Raw genomic sequence first — 16177 nt, forward strand, 5'->3', positions numbered from 1 at the left:
CACAGGCGTTTGGACAGTTAAAAAAAGTTTTCCTCCTCCCATCTGAGTTTAAGAAGGGGGATGTATATCCACGAAGTGAGCAGGAAAAATCAAACTAAAAGCAAGAGGATATGGTATGTTTCTAACTGTATTTGTGTCTCACACATGTAGAACGGAATATTACCTGTTGATCTATAACTTGCGCGTGTGACGCCATTGGATATGATATCCCTCCATTTTGTTTTTTCCAGTTCATTCTATTCAACCGTTCATCAAGTTACAATGTGATTATCTGCGGATTTCTTTTTTTAACTTGCACGTGTGACGTCATTGAATGTGATATCGTTCCAGTATATTTTCTTCAGTTTGTTTTATTCATCTTTTCATGTAATTATAATGTATAGCTGTTGAATGATTGTATAAGCTTGAACCATCGTTCAAGTATGCACATGAGAAGATAGTATCGTGTATATGTTATGAGAAAGGGTTGCATTTCTCAGAATAATGCTGACACGTCAAAAGTGTAAAGTAGCTCTCGATATATGTCTATTTGTCACTTGGAAGGGTAGTTCCTTATCTTTTCTCCCTCTAGTTATTGGCATACCTTAATCCCAACCAGACCTGCACAGGCCAGATAATAACAACGAATTTTGAATTAATAGAGCTAACCCTAACCATCAAACCCTAACCCTAACCCTAACCCTAACCCCAACCCTAACCCTAACCCTAACCATAAACCCTAACCCAACGTTTTTCCCATAGGTTTAACACGCGCCATGCTCCAATCTGTGCCGTCTTTGAAAAAAACGCGTCCGGGACCGACAATGCAGTTCGCGTATACAATGTACAATCTATCTGTCTATGACGAGCATCGTTACGATATGAGCGTGCAGAACAAAGAAAAGTATCAATATGCTGTACAATCATAGTCGTCGCACTCGTTACACGGGAGTATTTTAGTAGGTGTAAAATATGGCGTCAAAGAGCACAGGCGTTTGGACAGTTAAAAAAGTTTTCCTCCTCCCATCTGAGTTTAAGAAGGGGGATGTATATCCACGAAGTGAGCAGGAAAAAATCAAACTAAAAGCAACAGGATATGGTATGTTTCTAACTGTATTTGTGTCTCACACATGTAGAACGGAATATTACCTGTTGATTTATAACTTGCGCGTGTGACGCCATTGGATATGATATCCCTCCATTTTGTTTTTTTCCAGTTCATTCTATTCAACCGTTCATCAAGTTACAATGTGATTATCTGCGGATTTTTTTTTTTAACTTGCACGTGTGACGTCATTGAATGTGATATCGTTCCAGTATATTTTCTTCAGTTTGTTTTATTCATCTTTTCATGTAATTATAATGTATAGCTGTTGAATGATTGTATAAGCTTGAACCATCGTTCAAGTATGCACATGAGAAGATACCATCGTGTATATGTTACATGAGAAAGGGTTGTATTTCTCAGAATAATGCTGACACGTCAAAAGTGTAAAGTAGCTCTCGATATATGTCTATTTGTCACTTGGAAGGGTAGTTCCTTATCTTTTCTCCCTCTAGTTATTGGCATACCTTAATCCCAACCAGACCTGCACAGGCCAGATAATAACAACGAATTTTGAATTAATAGAGCTAATCGTTATGTGTAAAATTCTTTTGTAGCACAGAAGTGAAAAGTACAAAATTTAGAAAACACAGTTAATGTTAACCTGATTCTTTGTAAAGTTTCAATCTCTTTTTTTTTTCAACAAAGTAGGCCCCCCTACTTAATGGAAAGTTATGTGGCTTTTATATTCTACAAAACTGACATTGCTTTGATTACACGCTCCTTTGATTTTTATTCATTTTACTGCATTTTTTTTTTAGTAGGAATAACAAATTTTGATAAATTGTATGTCATTTGTGTAGGATTAAGTGACTCCGAGAATAGATTCGACCGTACCTGGAAACGTGCACAAATGGAGGACAAGATCCTTCAAATGTATCCTCAACATGCAGACCGTCTCCGACACAACGGAATCCTGTTTGCCAAACTAGACAAAAATGCACACCGGATACACGTTCATCAGTTCTTGCCCTCCCAAACTGTGAACGACCTTAAGGTCATGCACGGGCGCGCCGCCATCTTGGTGATTCTGTTCAAGGTACTGTATTAATGAAAAAACAGTCGCTATAGGACTCACACGGGTAAATATTTTCCCATAGAGACGTGTGTTGAAATTCAAATTTCAAAAATTCTGTAAAAAAGCTGGGTGAATTATTGTCTACAAAGTACTGTAAAAGGCTTCTATTTATCAAAGAGATTAACTGTATGTATTTGGAACTATTTCAGTGGTAGCCAAAACAAATAAATGCATTGAAATACCACAATCATTTAAATTGTGTGAAAATGACTACTTTATTATTCATGAATTCAACAACTCTGTGCTAAAGATCGAGTACCCAAAGAACATAAGAAAATAAAGTGTATTTAAGCAGAGTTAAAGGGGGGGGGGGAGGAGAGAGAGGGGGCGGAGGGAGGGATTTGACAGAATAGATAAACCAGCAGAGCTTGTATGAGATGAATACTTTCCATTACTGTGTGCATTACATCCATACTCTATATAGTAGAGGTCACAGTTCTTAATTGATTTTTAAAAATCATAAGACATGTGCTTTTGATGATATTTAACCCTTTATCATAAAAGATTTTGCACATTGAAGGGTTTAAAGCTTCTCAAAGGGACACTTTTGAAAATGATGCACATTGGAGTTTTTTTCAAAAATAAATGTTGCAGTGTTTATTAGTTCTGTTACACCCGTCCCGATGTGGCAAGGGGTGTTTAAAAACTGTGTACTGAAGGAAAGGAAAAATGCCACGTCTAGTCACAATGGATGCAGGGATGAAAGTGTCTCTTTATTCTGGTATGAATCATACCGAGTTTCAATGATCATATTAATCACAATCAAAATAATTATCAAACACTTCTTCTCATCAACACAATGTGAATGACACATGCCAGTTTGCTGATATGAATGCGTAATTCTTCATCAGTGTAATTGATAATTTACCTTGCTCAATATGATGCCTTTTTGTACCTCAAAGAGTCTCTAAAATCAAAGGTTAATTATAACACTTACTCATAACAATCACTCTTATTATTCCTCTGTAGTAAGCATGATTAACTGTAAGATTCTCCTTTAATAAAGCAATCTATAGCTTTACCTTTACCAGTCATTTAAAATGTTAATGATTTAATCAAATAAATGCAACTGCCTATCATTTGATTAATCTCCGTTTGTATCGATGAACTGAAACACAAATGATTAAATAAACCTTAACCTGGAATGCATTCACTTCTTTGGCAAGAATTGTTTTAAAAGCAAGAAGGAAAACCGGTAGTCTTAATACACTGCAAAACAAATCTAACTTCTTTCGTTTTCCTTTATTTCTCTAAAAGCCAGGTTTTCTCTCTCTTTCCTGCTCGTTTCTGTATTTTATTCTTCTCATATAAAACCAAACGCTTCTGTAAAATCTTTTACAACATAAACTTTAACAACATTTGAGCTGATCCCTGTCGTCAGGCAAAAGCGAAAGTATTTCAAGAATTTCTCGACAGTCGTTCTGAACACCAAACTTTGGGGACGATCCCTGAATAATTCCTTTTTAATTTATTTATGCCAAAGTGAAAAACTGGCCAAAAGTGAGGAACTGAGGAGCTGGGAAAGTGAGAAAGACACTGACCACAACTATAAACACTCCGTCCAGAGAGCTAGTGGTCAGCGCTCTGGCCGATAAGTAGTCTAGCTTCTGGACTCTTTTTACTCGTAGCCGTGATTGTACGCGACAAGCCGTATGAGGGCGTGACAACCGAGGATTGCGATACGCCGAGAACTGCGATACCCGAGAAACAATAGTTGGGCGCGCAGTCTCTCGATTATCGCAATCAGAAAATTTGCGCCCTCTCTTGGTCGCACCAAGGAAAAGGGGACGGAGCCCAGACTAGCCGATAAGGTGCGGAGGTTGCTGTGACTCATCCAAACTGTGTTCACACAGACCCTCCGTCTCTATCTCTATTCTACATGTATCTACAAATAAATGTACTTCATTATCATCCGTCACTGTTTCTATTCTGTACAATGCTACACTACTACTCCACAATCATCATACCAAGTATCCACGTAATTACAATTAGTACCCTTGTTAAGGCATTCAGGTTTTCAGTCAGAATAACATATATATCAGTCATTTTACACTCAATCCCAAGAGAGCCGTATCAATAATAAGGTCAGTGGACTCTGGTGCGACGCACCACCTAGGAGAGTGTTTACACTCACCATTCTACTCTGCTTTCTACACGGGATGGCACAGCCTATGGCTTGTTCACACTCGCACTAGCGGAACTTAATCCGAAACTAAATCAGCTTAAGTAGCAATTTTACATCTTTCATAATGAATACTGTTAAATCACTACAGAAATCTAATAATGACACAAGCACTAATACTCATATGGTCACTAGCACATCATAAACAAGCAAACAAGCAATCATATCTGGCATTAAACAATAATTCAATAACTTCACTGAGAACATCATCTTTGGTCTTAATTCCTCTTTTACTGAAGGAGGAACAATGTAGTTCAACTACAAAACACTAAACATCATAGAATTCAACAAATTTACCAGTCAGAAAGAATGATTTAGAATAATTGAACGGAAGTAGAAGTAAGATATCTTACCTGAAGGAAAGGAAAAATGCCACGTCTAGTCACAATGGATGCAGGGATGAAAGTGTGGAGCTCAAAACCACATCCATCGTGATGAAGGCATTTTTCTTAGAATTTGAAGAGACTAGGTAAACTCCACTCTGATTTCAGGGGTGGGTGAAATAAACTAGTGAGGGTAAATTTCCCTATTTATACCAATGCATATATCTAGAAACTTCCAAAGAATTTAGGGGGGTCTATTTTCTTGGGGCCTTTACAGTTCTTTAGATGAATATATAGATACATGCAGTTATCCTTGCATAGGGAGGTATCATCATCACCTTATTGTCTAAAAAGTACTGCAAAAGACTTTGATTTATCAAACAAATTAACTATATCGTATTTTGAACCGTTTAAGTAGTAGCCAAAACAAAGAAATACATTAAAATACGAAAATCATTCAAAGTTGTGTGATAATGACTATTTAATTATTCATGAATTCAACTACTTTGTACTAAGATTTTTAATACCACAAGAACATAATAAGAAAACAAAGTGTAGTTAAGTAGAGTTAGGGGGAGGGGGAGGGAGGGATTTGACAGAATGTATCAACATAAACCAGCAGAGCTTGTATGGGATGAATACTTTCCATTGACTTGTGTGCATTACATGCATACTCCAAAGGGCTCACACGGGTAAATATTTCCCCATAGGGACGTGTGTTAAAATTCAAAAAATTCTGTAAAATAGCTGGGAGAAATGAGGTGTTTCATCTTCACTAACCTGAAAAAGTGAAATACATGTATATCCTTTTATCCAACAAATTTCCAAGGGGGGTTCTTCAGCTAAAACTGTGTCCAAGGGTTCGCAAAGCCAGACTACAAGTTCTTTTGTGTGCGTGTGTGAATGCGTATGCCTCATGTTACCATCGATATTCATGAAAAGTGTATACTTCCAATGATTAACTTGTACGGTACATGTAGTTTTGTAAGCTATGTATTGATGTATTGTAGTAATGTAACGTGAGTAAGTGAGGGGACTGCACTATACAAGTTCGCTCTTTAGTAGCCCCTGAATTTTTATTTCTACCAAGTCCTTTATGAAACAAGATGTATTATACTGTTACAAGATTATGTTATCATTTTGACGTTTGTATTACCTTTGTATATTGATTGAAAATTGAAATAAAAACATGAATGGATGAATGAATGAATATCTGCAGCTATTCAGTTTTTTTTGCCAAACTGCATTTACTGATTTTTAGTCATTTTTTTCTTCATTTATTTTTGTATCTTTGGTACGATTTTGTGAAGCGGTTAGCTATACATTCCATTATACAATGTATTTACAGATGTGAGCCCTCTATATAACGCACGTGCAGTTCAGTCAAAGCAGGGCCCCGTTTTATCGTAAGTCAAAAATGATTATGAAGTCCAAGAAAGCAAATTGAAACACTAGCTTGATAACACAGAGCCCAGTTTTAAAAATACAGTATGTCACTATAGCCTGTACTTTGTACGCAGGCATACACGTGCATGTTCATTGTGAGCTAGGAACAGACCAAACTAGAAAGTAATAAAGAGGCTACCCCCATTTTGTTATACTCCTAGCATCGGACAGAGCCAAGAAGATGATGTTATATTAAACCACTCCTGTGCTGCTCCATGGCCTTTCATCATGCCATAGGACTGTAGTTAGTTGGTTTCAGTCTAACCATGCAAACCTTTACAGTTAACTTTATAGCAACAGTATGTGCACGTTGTGTTAATCAATGATACTGCATCTGCCCTCATAATATTCCAACAGATGAGGTTCTTCTGGGCAGAGAGATGTCTCACCTCTCTGGTCATGGTTCCATTATGGTGCCATGTGTTTCTTTATGGTACGACTCGATTAGAGGATGCAATAGAAAATTGTGAGGCATGAGTAAATGTAATTTAGGCTGATGATACTCGGTGTATTTTTACACTGCTAAAAAGTGTCAATTTACTGCTATAGACAAAAGTAATTGCAGAGAATAAACTTCTATAAATCCGAGATTTGTCATTACAAAGCAACCTAAATTAAATTTCTAAAAAAAAAAAAAAAAAAAAAAACTCAAAAAACTGAAGTCTTGCATTTGACAAGTCTTCGACGTCTCTGTCATGTTAACCCTTATGGAACAAACACAAGGTTACACGATGTAGTTTATGTGAAAATGTCGAAATTTTTACATGATTGTGATACCTGTAAATTTCCAAGGCATATGACTGTAATTTCTCAAGGGTAATCTTAGCATGTAAACTACCATCAATGAAAGCTTTCAATCGGCAGCCCTGAGTCTACACATGATTCGAAATGAAATTTCTGGATAGTACAACTACAGAGAAAGTGGTGCATTCAAATTTGTTTAATTACTTAGATATTCCAAGAATAATCTGTTCATAGAAGTTTCAGAGTCTTAAAGAAACGGCACGAGAGTCAAGCTTGAAGGATTGTATATAACACGCAAACACAGTTTCAATACACAACAGGCAGTATGTTGATTCAACAAGTAAGCAGGAGACAGTTATGTACGACTACAGACACAGAGCAACTTGAGCAGAGAAAGCGGTGCGTTCATTTATGTATAGTACTAAGATAAGAATAATTGTCTGCTCAGAGGATTTTTTTTTTTTTGATAATTGATAATATATATAATAATGATGTCTTATTTACCCAGGGTAGCCTCTTCAGTGTTGCCACTGCTCTACCAGAGGACCCTACTATAGTGTATTACCCTAGCGTTGCCAGGTACCCATTTATACACCTGGGTCGAGAGGGACATAGTGGGTAAAAACATATTTGTCCAAGGACTCCGAGCGGAAGTCGGGAGTCTTATCCACTATGCCAGTGTTCTCATATACTGTTAAGATTACTATACTTAGTAATATTCTTGGTTATATGCACGCGAATAGAGACTGGTGTTATGGTAGCATAAATTGCGATTCTAAGAAATGATCACTATTATTGTTAATAAAAAAATCAAACATAAATTTCCTTCATGTTGTCTTCACTGTTGTACTATTGTGACATCACGAATTATTTCCTTCATATTGAATGATGTCAGCAGGTGGATTTATCAAAAACATTTAGAATATCAACAGATTGTCCAAAACGTCATGGATGAGCACAGTTATTATTATCATTATTTTTTTTTTTTAATGGAAGCTGAATCCGCCTACCTTATTATTTTTAATGAATTCACTGTTAAATTGAGTTTCAGGGTATTTTGTTCATTTGCATTTATTCTGCTCCTTGAGAAAAAAAAAAGATAAGATGATATTCTCTTAAAGAATTAAACAAAACAAAACAAAATTGCAAAGGATCAAAAGAAGAGAATAATCTCATGTGATACTACAGCATGATTATCATAAAACATTTACCGTTGTATAAAACATAAAATGCAGTACATTTAATCGAACAAAGAAGCCAGAGACTGTCAGCATTCACATACCTGCCTTGACTGGGTTGACGGCCTCATTAGGAATTCATTTAAATTCTTTGTTGTTTTATTTTCTTACTAACTTGTGCAATTGTAACTCGAATGAAAGCAAATATCTCAGTTTCTTCCTTAAACCCAATGCCCACTGTGCGACCTGAGCCTGTGAGCTGGTGGCGAGCTGGTGCAAGCTTTATGGGGCGCCAAGTGTCGCATGGCCTATTTCGTTACGAAATCAGTCATTTTGTCAACGAAATGGTTAACGAAATAATCATTTTGTTAACGAAATGACTATATCGTTACGAAATGACAACACCTCGTTACTAAAATGACTGATTTCGTAATGAAATAGGTCATGCGACACTTGGCGCCCCATAAAGCTAGCACCAGCTCGCCACCAGCTCCCGGGCTCAGTTCGCACAGTAGGCATTGGGCTTAACCTGCTGTTTCAACATTCAGACATACCTGCTCACATTACTGTTTTCTCCCAAATAATTTACGTCCTCTACTTAACAGTCTAGATAAGAATATTTTCTGTATAGAACAACTCCAGAGAAAATGACACATGTATTTATCAGGCGTATAAAATTGTGGTCCGTTCACATGATTCTATGAAGTTATAACCCAAATAATTTGCTTTATTTTCCTTTGTATTCCTGTTTCCCCTGAGCAATTTCGCTATGGTAACATTGCAGTAATTTTCCTTGATAATCACAGTACACACGATAAGACTTATATTGATGACATTGTGTAAATTTTCAACTCTGGGTTTTCACAGGATTTGAAAAATTATTAATTTTCTACCTAGAACAACTCCAGAGAAAATGACGAATGCATTTTTTTTTCTAGGCAGTCATTGTGGTCTGCTAATAGGATGATTTCTTCTTTCCAGAAGTATACAGGACAATAAACCAAGTATTTACCTTCCTTTGCTCTCTATAACTGTTTGACTGGGCAATAACATTTTGGTCCACTTTGCCCTGTCATGATTGCTCTAATGACTATGATTATATTCCTCGCATCGAACAGAGTCCAGGAGACAGTGCTGCTAATGTTGCAAGTTACCCTTCTGCTGCTCCATCGTCTCTAGCTGAGGTAAGGAATTGTTGGCACTGTATTTTTTTTTTTTGGTTTCATTCTTACTTTAGTATCTGTCTTAAAAAGTATGTTAATCAGTAGTACTGCATTTGTCCCTTATGTTTTAACAGAAAGGGTTCATCACTGTTCAGTTGAGTTTTTTAATGATTGTATGCGGCTCCACTGGAGGATGTTTAGAGAAGTGTGGCATGAGTAAATTGTGATGTTCTGATGATACCCAGATTTTTGTTTCACTATCAGAAGTACCAGTTATGCTACATTGAGTCCTCAAATTGAATCAAGCTTGTATAAAATTCAAGATTGGTCTTTGAAAAATAGCATAAAATGAAATTGAGGGAAAACTGAAGTTTATCAAGAAAGATTGCGGCAATTGTTCGTGATAATCATAGTACACATGTGAAAATGTTTATTAATGACATAATATGCAAATCTTCAACCTAGGTTTTCAAAAGATTTATAAAATCTTCAATTTTCTGGATAGAATAATTCCAGAGAAAATGATGCATTCATTCATTTTAAGCAGTCATATAGTATTGTCGTCTGCTTATAGGATTTCAGGAAGTAGAACAATAAACCTTTATTATTTTACTTTGTATTCCTGTGATAATTAATTGGCTGGGCAATTATACATTTTGGTCCACTTTGTCCTGGCATTGTTTTAATGATTACACCCTGTATGTTTCTCGCATCGGACAGAGGCCAGGAGACAGTGCTGGTAATGTTGCAAGTCACCCTTCTGCTGCTCCATCGTCTGTAGCCGAGGTATGGGATTGTTGGTACTCAATTTTTTGTCGGTTTCATTCTTACTTTAGTAACCGTCTTCAAAATGTGTTAATCAATAGTGTTGCACCTGTCCCATCTGTCCCATATGTTTTAACAGAAGGGGTTCATCAGATTTCATGGGAACATTGAGATTCTTAGTATCCGCCTCCACTGGAGGATGTTTAGAGAAATGTGGCATAGGTAAAGTAATGATACCGGCATTCTGATGTTACCCACATTTTTGTTTCACAATATATCAGAAGTACCAATTATGCTAAATTGATAGCTCAGGTTGAATCAAGTTTGCATAAAATTCAAGATGGGTTGTTGAAAAACAGCATAAAATGAAATTGTGGGAAAACTGAAGTTTATCAGGTAAGATTGGGGCAATTTTTTGTGGATATCAGAGTGCATGTGTGAAAACGTATTTTAATGGTATGTGTGATTCTTCAAACCTGGGCTTTTACAGAATTTGAACAATTATCTTTTCTTTTCGGAGGGAAAAACTCCAGAAAAAATGACTAATGTATTCATATTTAGGCAGCCATTTAATATTGTGGTCCGTTCATAAGATTTCCTGAATTCATGAGCCAAATATTTTACTTTGCTTAGATTCCTGTTACTGCGGGGCAATATCGTTTTGGTATTCGATTGCGGTAACTTTCAGTGATAATCATAGTGCACATGAGGAAACTTACATTATATTGTATAAACCTTCAACCCTAGGTTTTCACAAGATCTGGATAGAACACTCCCAGAGAAAATGATACATGTATTTATTTTTAGGCATTCAAATACAAGGTAGTATGTGGTCTGCTCAAGGGATCCCTAGAAGTAGAAAAAGAAAAAGAAGATTTGCCTTCCTTCATTTCGCATTCCTGTTTTGGCTTGGCAATTGTAATTTTGGTCCACTTTACCCCTGCATTGCCGTAATTACTATACCCTGTATTATATTCTTCGCATCGAACAGAGTCCAGGAGACAGTGCTGGTAATGATGCAAGTTACCCTTCTGCTGATCCATCGTCTGTAGCCGAGGTATGGGATTGTTGGTACTCAATTTTTTGTCGGTTTCATTTCTACTTTAGTAACCGTCTTCAAAATGTGTTAATCAATAGTGTTGCACCTGTCCCATCTGTCCCATATGTTTTAACAGAAGAGGTTCATCAGATTTCATGGGAACATTGAGATTCTTAGTATCCGCCTCCACTGGAGGATGTTTAGAGAAATGTGGCATAGGTAAAGTAATGATACCGGCATTCTGATGTTACCCACATTTTTGTTTCTCAATATATCAGAAGTACCAATTATGCTAAATTGATAGCTCAGGTTGAATCAAGTTTGCATAAAATTCAAGATGGGTTGTTGAAAAACAGCATAAAATGAAATTGTGGGAAAACTGAAGTTTATCAGGTAAGATTGGGGCAATTTTTTGTGGATATCAGAGTGCATGTGTGAAAACGTATTTTAATGGTATGTGTGATTCTTCAAACCTGGGCTTTTACAGAATTTGAACAATTATCTTTTCTTTTCGGAGGGAAAAACTCCAGAAAAAATGACTAATGTATTCATATTTAGGCAGCCATTTAATATTGTGGTCCGTTCATAAGATTTCCTGAATTCATGAGCCAAATATTTTACTTTGCTTAGATTCCTGTTACTGCGGGGCAATATCGTTTTGGTATTCGATTGCGGTAACTTTCAGTGATAATCATAGTGCACATGAGGAAACTTACATTATATTGTATAAACCTTCAACCCTAGGTTTTCACAAGATCTGGATAGAACACTCCCAGAGAAAATGATACATGTATTTATTTTTAGGCATTCAAATACAAGGTAGTATGTGGTCTGCTCAAGGGATCCCTAGAAGTAGAAAAAGAAAAAGAAGATTTGCCTTCCTTCATTTCGCATTCCTGTTTTGGCTTGGCAATTGTAATTTTGGTCCACTTTACCCCTGCATTGCCGTAATTACTATACCCTGTATTATATTCTTCGCATCGAACAGAGTCCAGGAGACAGTGCTGGTAATGATGCAAGTTACCCTTCTGCTGATCCATCGTCTGTAGCCGAGGTATGGGATTGTTGGTACTCAATTTTTTGTCGGTTTCATTTCTACTTTAGTAACCGTCTTCAAAATGTGTTAATCAATAGTGTTGCACCTGTCCCATCTGTCCCATATGTTTTAACAGAAGAGGTTCATCAGATTTCATGGGAACATTGAGATTCTTAGTATCCGCCTCCACTGGAGGATGTTTAGAGAAATGTGGCATAGGTAAAGTAATGATACCGGCATTCTGATGTTACCCACATTTTTGTTTCTCAATATATCAGAAGTACCAATTATGCTAAATTGATAGCTCAGGTTGAATCAAGTTTGCATAAAATTCAAGATGGGTTGTTGAAAAACAGCATAAAATGAAATTGTGGGAAAACTGAAGTTTATCAGGTAAGATTGGGGCAATTTTTTGTGGATATCAGAGTGCATGTGTGAAAACGTATTTTAATGGTATGTGTGATTCTTCAAACCTGGGCTTTTACAGAATTTGAACAATTATCTTTTCTTTTCGGAGGGAAAAACTCCAGAAAAAATGACTAATGTATTCATATTTAGGCAGCCATTTAATATTGTGGTCCGTTCATAAGATTTCCTGAATTCATGAGCCAAATATTTTACTTTGCTTAGATTCCTGTTACTGCGGGGCAATATCGTTTTGGTATTCGATTGCGGTAACTTTCAGTGATAATCATAGTGCACATGAGGAAACTTACATTATATTGTATAAACCTTCAACCCTAGGTTTTCACAAGATCTGGATAGAACACTCCCAGAGAAAATGATACATGTATTTATTTTTAGGCATTCAAATACAAGGTAGTATGTGGTCTGCTCAAGGGATCCCTAGAAGTAGAAAAAGAAAAAGAAGATTTGCCTTCCTTCATTTCGCATTCCTGTTTTGGCTTGGCAATTGTAATTTTGGTCCACTTTACCCCTGCATTGCCGTAATTACTATACCCTGTATTATATTCTTCGCATCGAACAGAGTCCAGGAGACAGTGCTGGTAATGATGCAAGTTACCCTTCTGCTGATCCATCGTCTGTAGCCGAGGTATGGGATTGTTGGCACTCCATTTTTTGTCGGTTTCATTCTTACTGTGTTGCACTCTTTATGTGTGTGTGTGTGTGTGTGTGTGAGTGTATGAGTGAGTGTGTGTCTGTGTGTGTCTGTGTGACTTTTAACGTCCGATGCTTTCTTGTCCGTGAGAGGTCAGTTTTCACCTAAAACAAACACAGTGCCGAGGATGAAATATTATTCATTGGGGAGTGGCATCAAAGAAAACCACGAACATTATTTGCAAAGATACTTAGTCTATTTTAACCTTAACCTCACCAGTAATGTCTCTTTATGCCAACAAATGTTTTGTGTTTTCTAATTGTCAATTCATTGGGTATACTTTTCCCAAACCATTGTTTCCTTTAGATTCACGGGTATCCTCATCAAAGCTATGTAGGTCTGCTTTACAAAAAAGCGATGTGGTGGCTGATTCCAGGCTGTTTGATTCATTAATTGTTGCTTCGCACACATCGAATCTTATATAATTCAAAGATGAATGAACGAAAAACAAGATTTTTGAGGACGTAAATATCATATTTTGCTGTGGTTGTGCTTATTCTGGTTCTCTGGCTACTGCAATGTCATATTATATATCTACAAACCACACACAAGCTTATGTAAACACTCAAGTCATGTACTCCTTATGATCAACAGCCTCCAGATGTCGTTCAACAAGACCTAACACATCTCTGGGAGCGCGACGGCATTACTATAGGCCATCTCAACTGCCAATCTCTGCCCCCCAAAATCGACGAGCTTCGATTGCTGCTATTCAGGACAAACGTAGATGTGATGACGCTAAGCGAGACGTGGCTAAAGAGAAGCATCAAGAATGATAGTCTTGCCGTGGCTGGTTACAGGATAGTCGCGAGGCGAGATGGACCCAAAAAGTCGATGTACAGCCAGCGCCCTCGAGGAGGAGTTATGGTGTACGTCAAGGAGGAGTTAGACGAGAGAGGCATTCATGCTCGCGGGTACGTGTATGACACTAGCCTGGAGGTGGTATATGTCGAATTAGATTTTGATCAACCGACGAAGCACAGAAAAAGTACCAAAGAGAGTGAACAAAACACCTGCAAAGGCAGAGGCAGACCTTCAGCAGCAGACGCAGCTGCAAAGCAACCTGAAAGATGCCAACAACGGACCGTACTTCGAGTTCTTGACGTTTACATCCCTCCTGGAACACGTGACCAGATTTCGGCTCTCCAGAAGTTACGCAGTGACATTAGTGATTTGAAAGAACAAGAACAGTGTAGGCCAATACGTGATCATAGCACCCTCGCAGATGTTCCAGAAGACAGGAGGACAAAATGTCGATGTAAGACACATCATGTCATAATAGGAGACTTCAATTGCAACATCCAGGATGCTGACGCGGCCGCGGAGCAGAGATCCACTGTAGAAGCAAAACTGCGAACTCTCAAAGAGATAGAAGACAGCTGTCATCTCAAGCAGCTGATCAAGGATCCAACGAGAACGGCGCGTAGAAAATATGAAAGCAAGGGAAAAGAAAAGGTGAGTGAAACCACCATCGACTTGATCTACACCGACGGCAATGCCAAAGTCGGGTCCGGCGTCATCCGGGTCTCCTTGAGCGATCATTTCATGGTGTACTGCTCTGTGACTGTTCCTGGGGGCAATATGAAAAATGTTTGCAAAGACAAGAAATTCACAGGGAATCGGGACCAAGAAGCTCTCCGGAAATTTTCCTCCCAGTATCCAAGATCCAAGATCAACAAGAACGTCTTTCATTTGATGAAAAATCGTGACTTGGCGCACGCGAACAGCGAATGGGACGACTATGATAGACTGCGTCATAAGGTCAAAAGGTTAAAGGCATAATTTACCATTTGCAGATGAAAGCATTAGTGCTTTAAAATAGTTCTAAAATGTGAGTTAGGGATAGAAACAACCACTGTCGAAATTTGAATCCGTATAATCGATGTTAAGTGTTGTTAAATACACAAAATGTGAACAATAGTTATAATAAAAATGTTTCCAGACTAAACCGTATACAGTTACGGTTTATTGAGAAAAACCCTGATATCTCCTTATATTTTAGGTTTTATTGCAAATATTTCATATGGTAGGATGTTTTATGATACAACAGACCTACACATATGCATCAAATGTGATATCTGGAACATTTTTGAAATCACTGCTCCCAAAGGTAAACTGGACCTTTAACCTGAGGGATCTCTTCAGTTTTCTGGCGATTTTTCTTCGTTATGACAAGCAGTTATAGAACATCTCGTAACTATGTCATTGGCACATGCAGTCGTCCCTTATTTGAATTTCGTACGAGATGGTTGTGTTCAGTTTGCCGTAAATCCAATCGAATTGTAAATGACTTCACCTAAAAAATCGTTGAAAAAAACGGCAGAAAGGTCTTTTTTTTTGGGGGGGGGATGAGTTGAGAGATTATGACCAATTTGTTTGACCCTGTTACGGTCTTTTCACTGCCATGATGACACTTCATACTAGGCTAACTTATTTATTACTTTTTATCATAGCGGACTGTGTTTCGTGCTTGAATGTGACGTAAGATTCAGAATTTCTAGAGAAATATCTTCTGCAAAGGTATCATTAAACAATGCGTTCCTATAAATCCATGTAACCATGTATGAAAAATCAAAGGTATTAATGTACACCTGCAAAGGTAAAGTTGCTGTGTCCCCACCATTGATTGCACAGTGCTGGCTCTAGGCTTAAATTGAAGCCATCGCAAGTGCTATACAGGGAAAGCTCCTGCTCGAACTCTCATACTAGTATACAAATATACCAGGCCTGAGAGGCTCTGGTTGAAACTATGCGCATGAGGTGACTTCAGTAGCACTATTTTCTGAGGGGCGCAGCCCCGAAGAAAATAGTGCTACTGAAGTCACCGAAGGCACATAGTTTCAACCGGTGCCTCGAAAAAATGGCCGGGTATATTTGTTTTATATCCCTCCCAATGAATTTAAGAGTATTCGACTGCTGGTATTCTGTAATTTACCCCCTCTTTTAGGGAATCTTGCTTTACTCTATTCAAGAAGATTGACAAGTCATTCACGCTCGGGAAAGCAGTTCAGCAGGAGGG

At 37.6% G+C, this 16177-nt stretch overlaps 1 protein-coding gene across 1 annotated transcript; it reads left to right on the forward strand.

Annotated features, from left to right (window-relative positions):
- The first annotated feature begins 951 nt into the window (after nucleotides 1-951).
- On the forward strand, nucleotides 952-14940 carry LOC140230501 (uncharacterized). The gene is made up of 3 exons (XM_072310679.1): nucleotides 952-1078; nucleotides 1888-2123; nucleotides 13753-14940. The coding sequence occupies exons 1-3, from the start codon at nucleotides 952-954 to the stop codon at nucleotides 14938-14940; spliced, it is 1551 nt and encodes a 516-aa protein (XP_072166780.1).
- The last annotated feature ends 1237 nt before the right edge of the window (nucleotides 14941-16177 follow it).

This window comes from Diadema setosum, chromosome 1 (genome assembly GCF_964275005.1).
Source record: "Diadema setosum chromosome 1, eeDiaSeto1, whole genome shotgun sequence".
Taxonomy (NCBI): domain Eukaryota; kingdom Metazoa; phylum Echinodermata; class Echinoidea; order Diadematoida; family Diadematidae; genus Diadema; species Diadema setosum.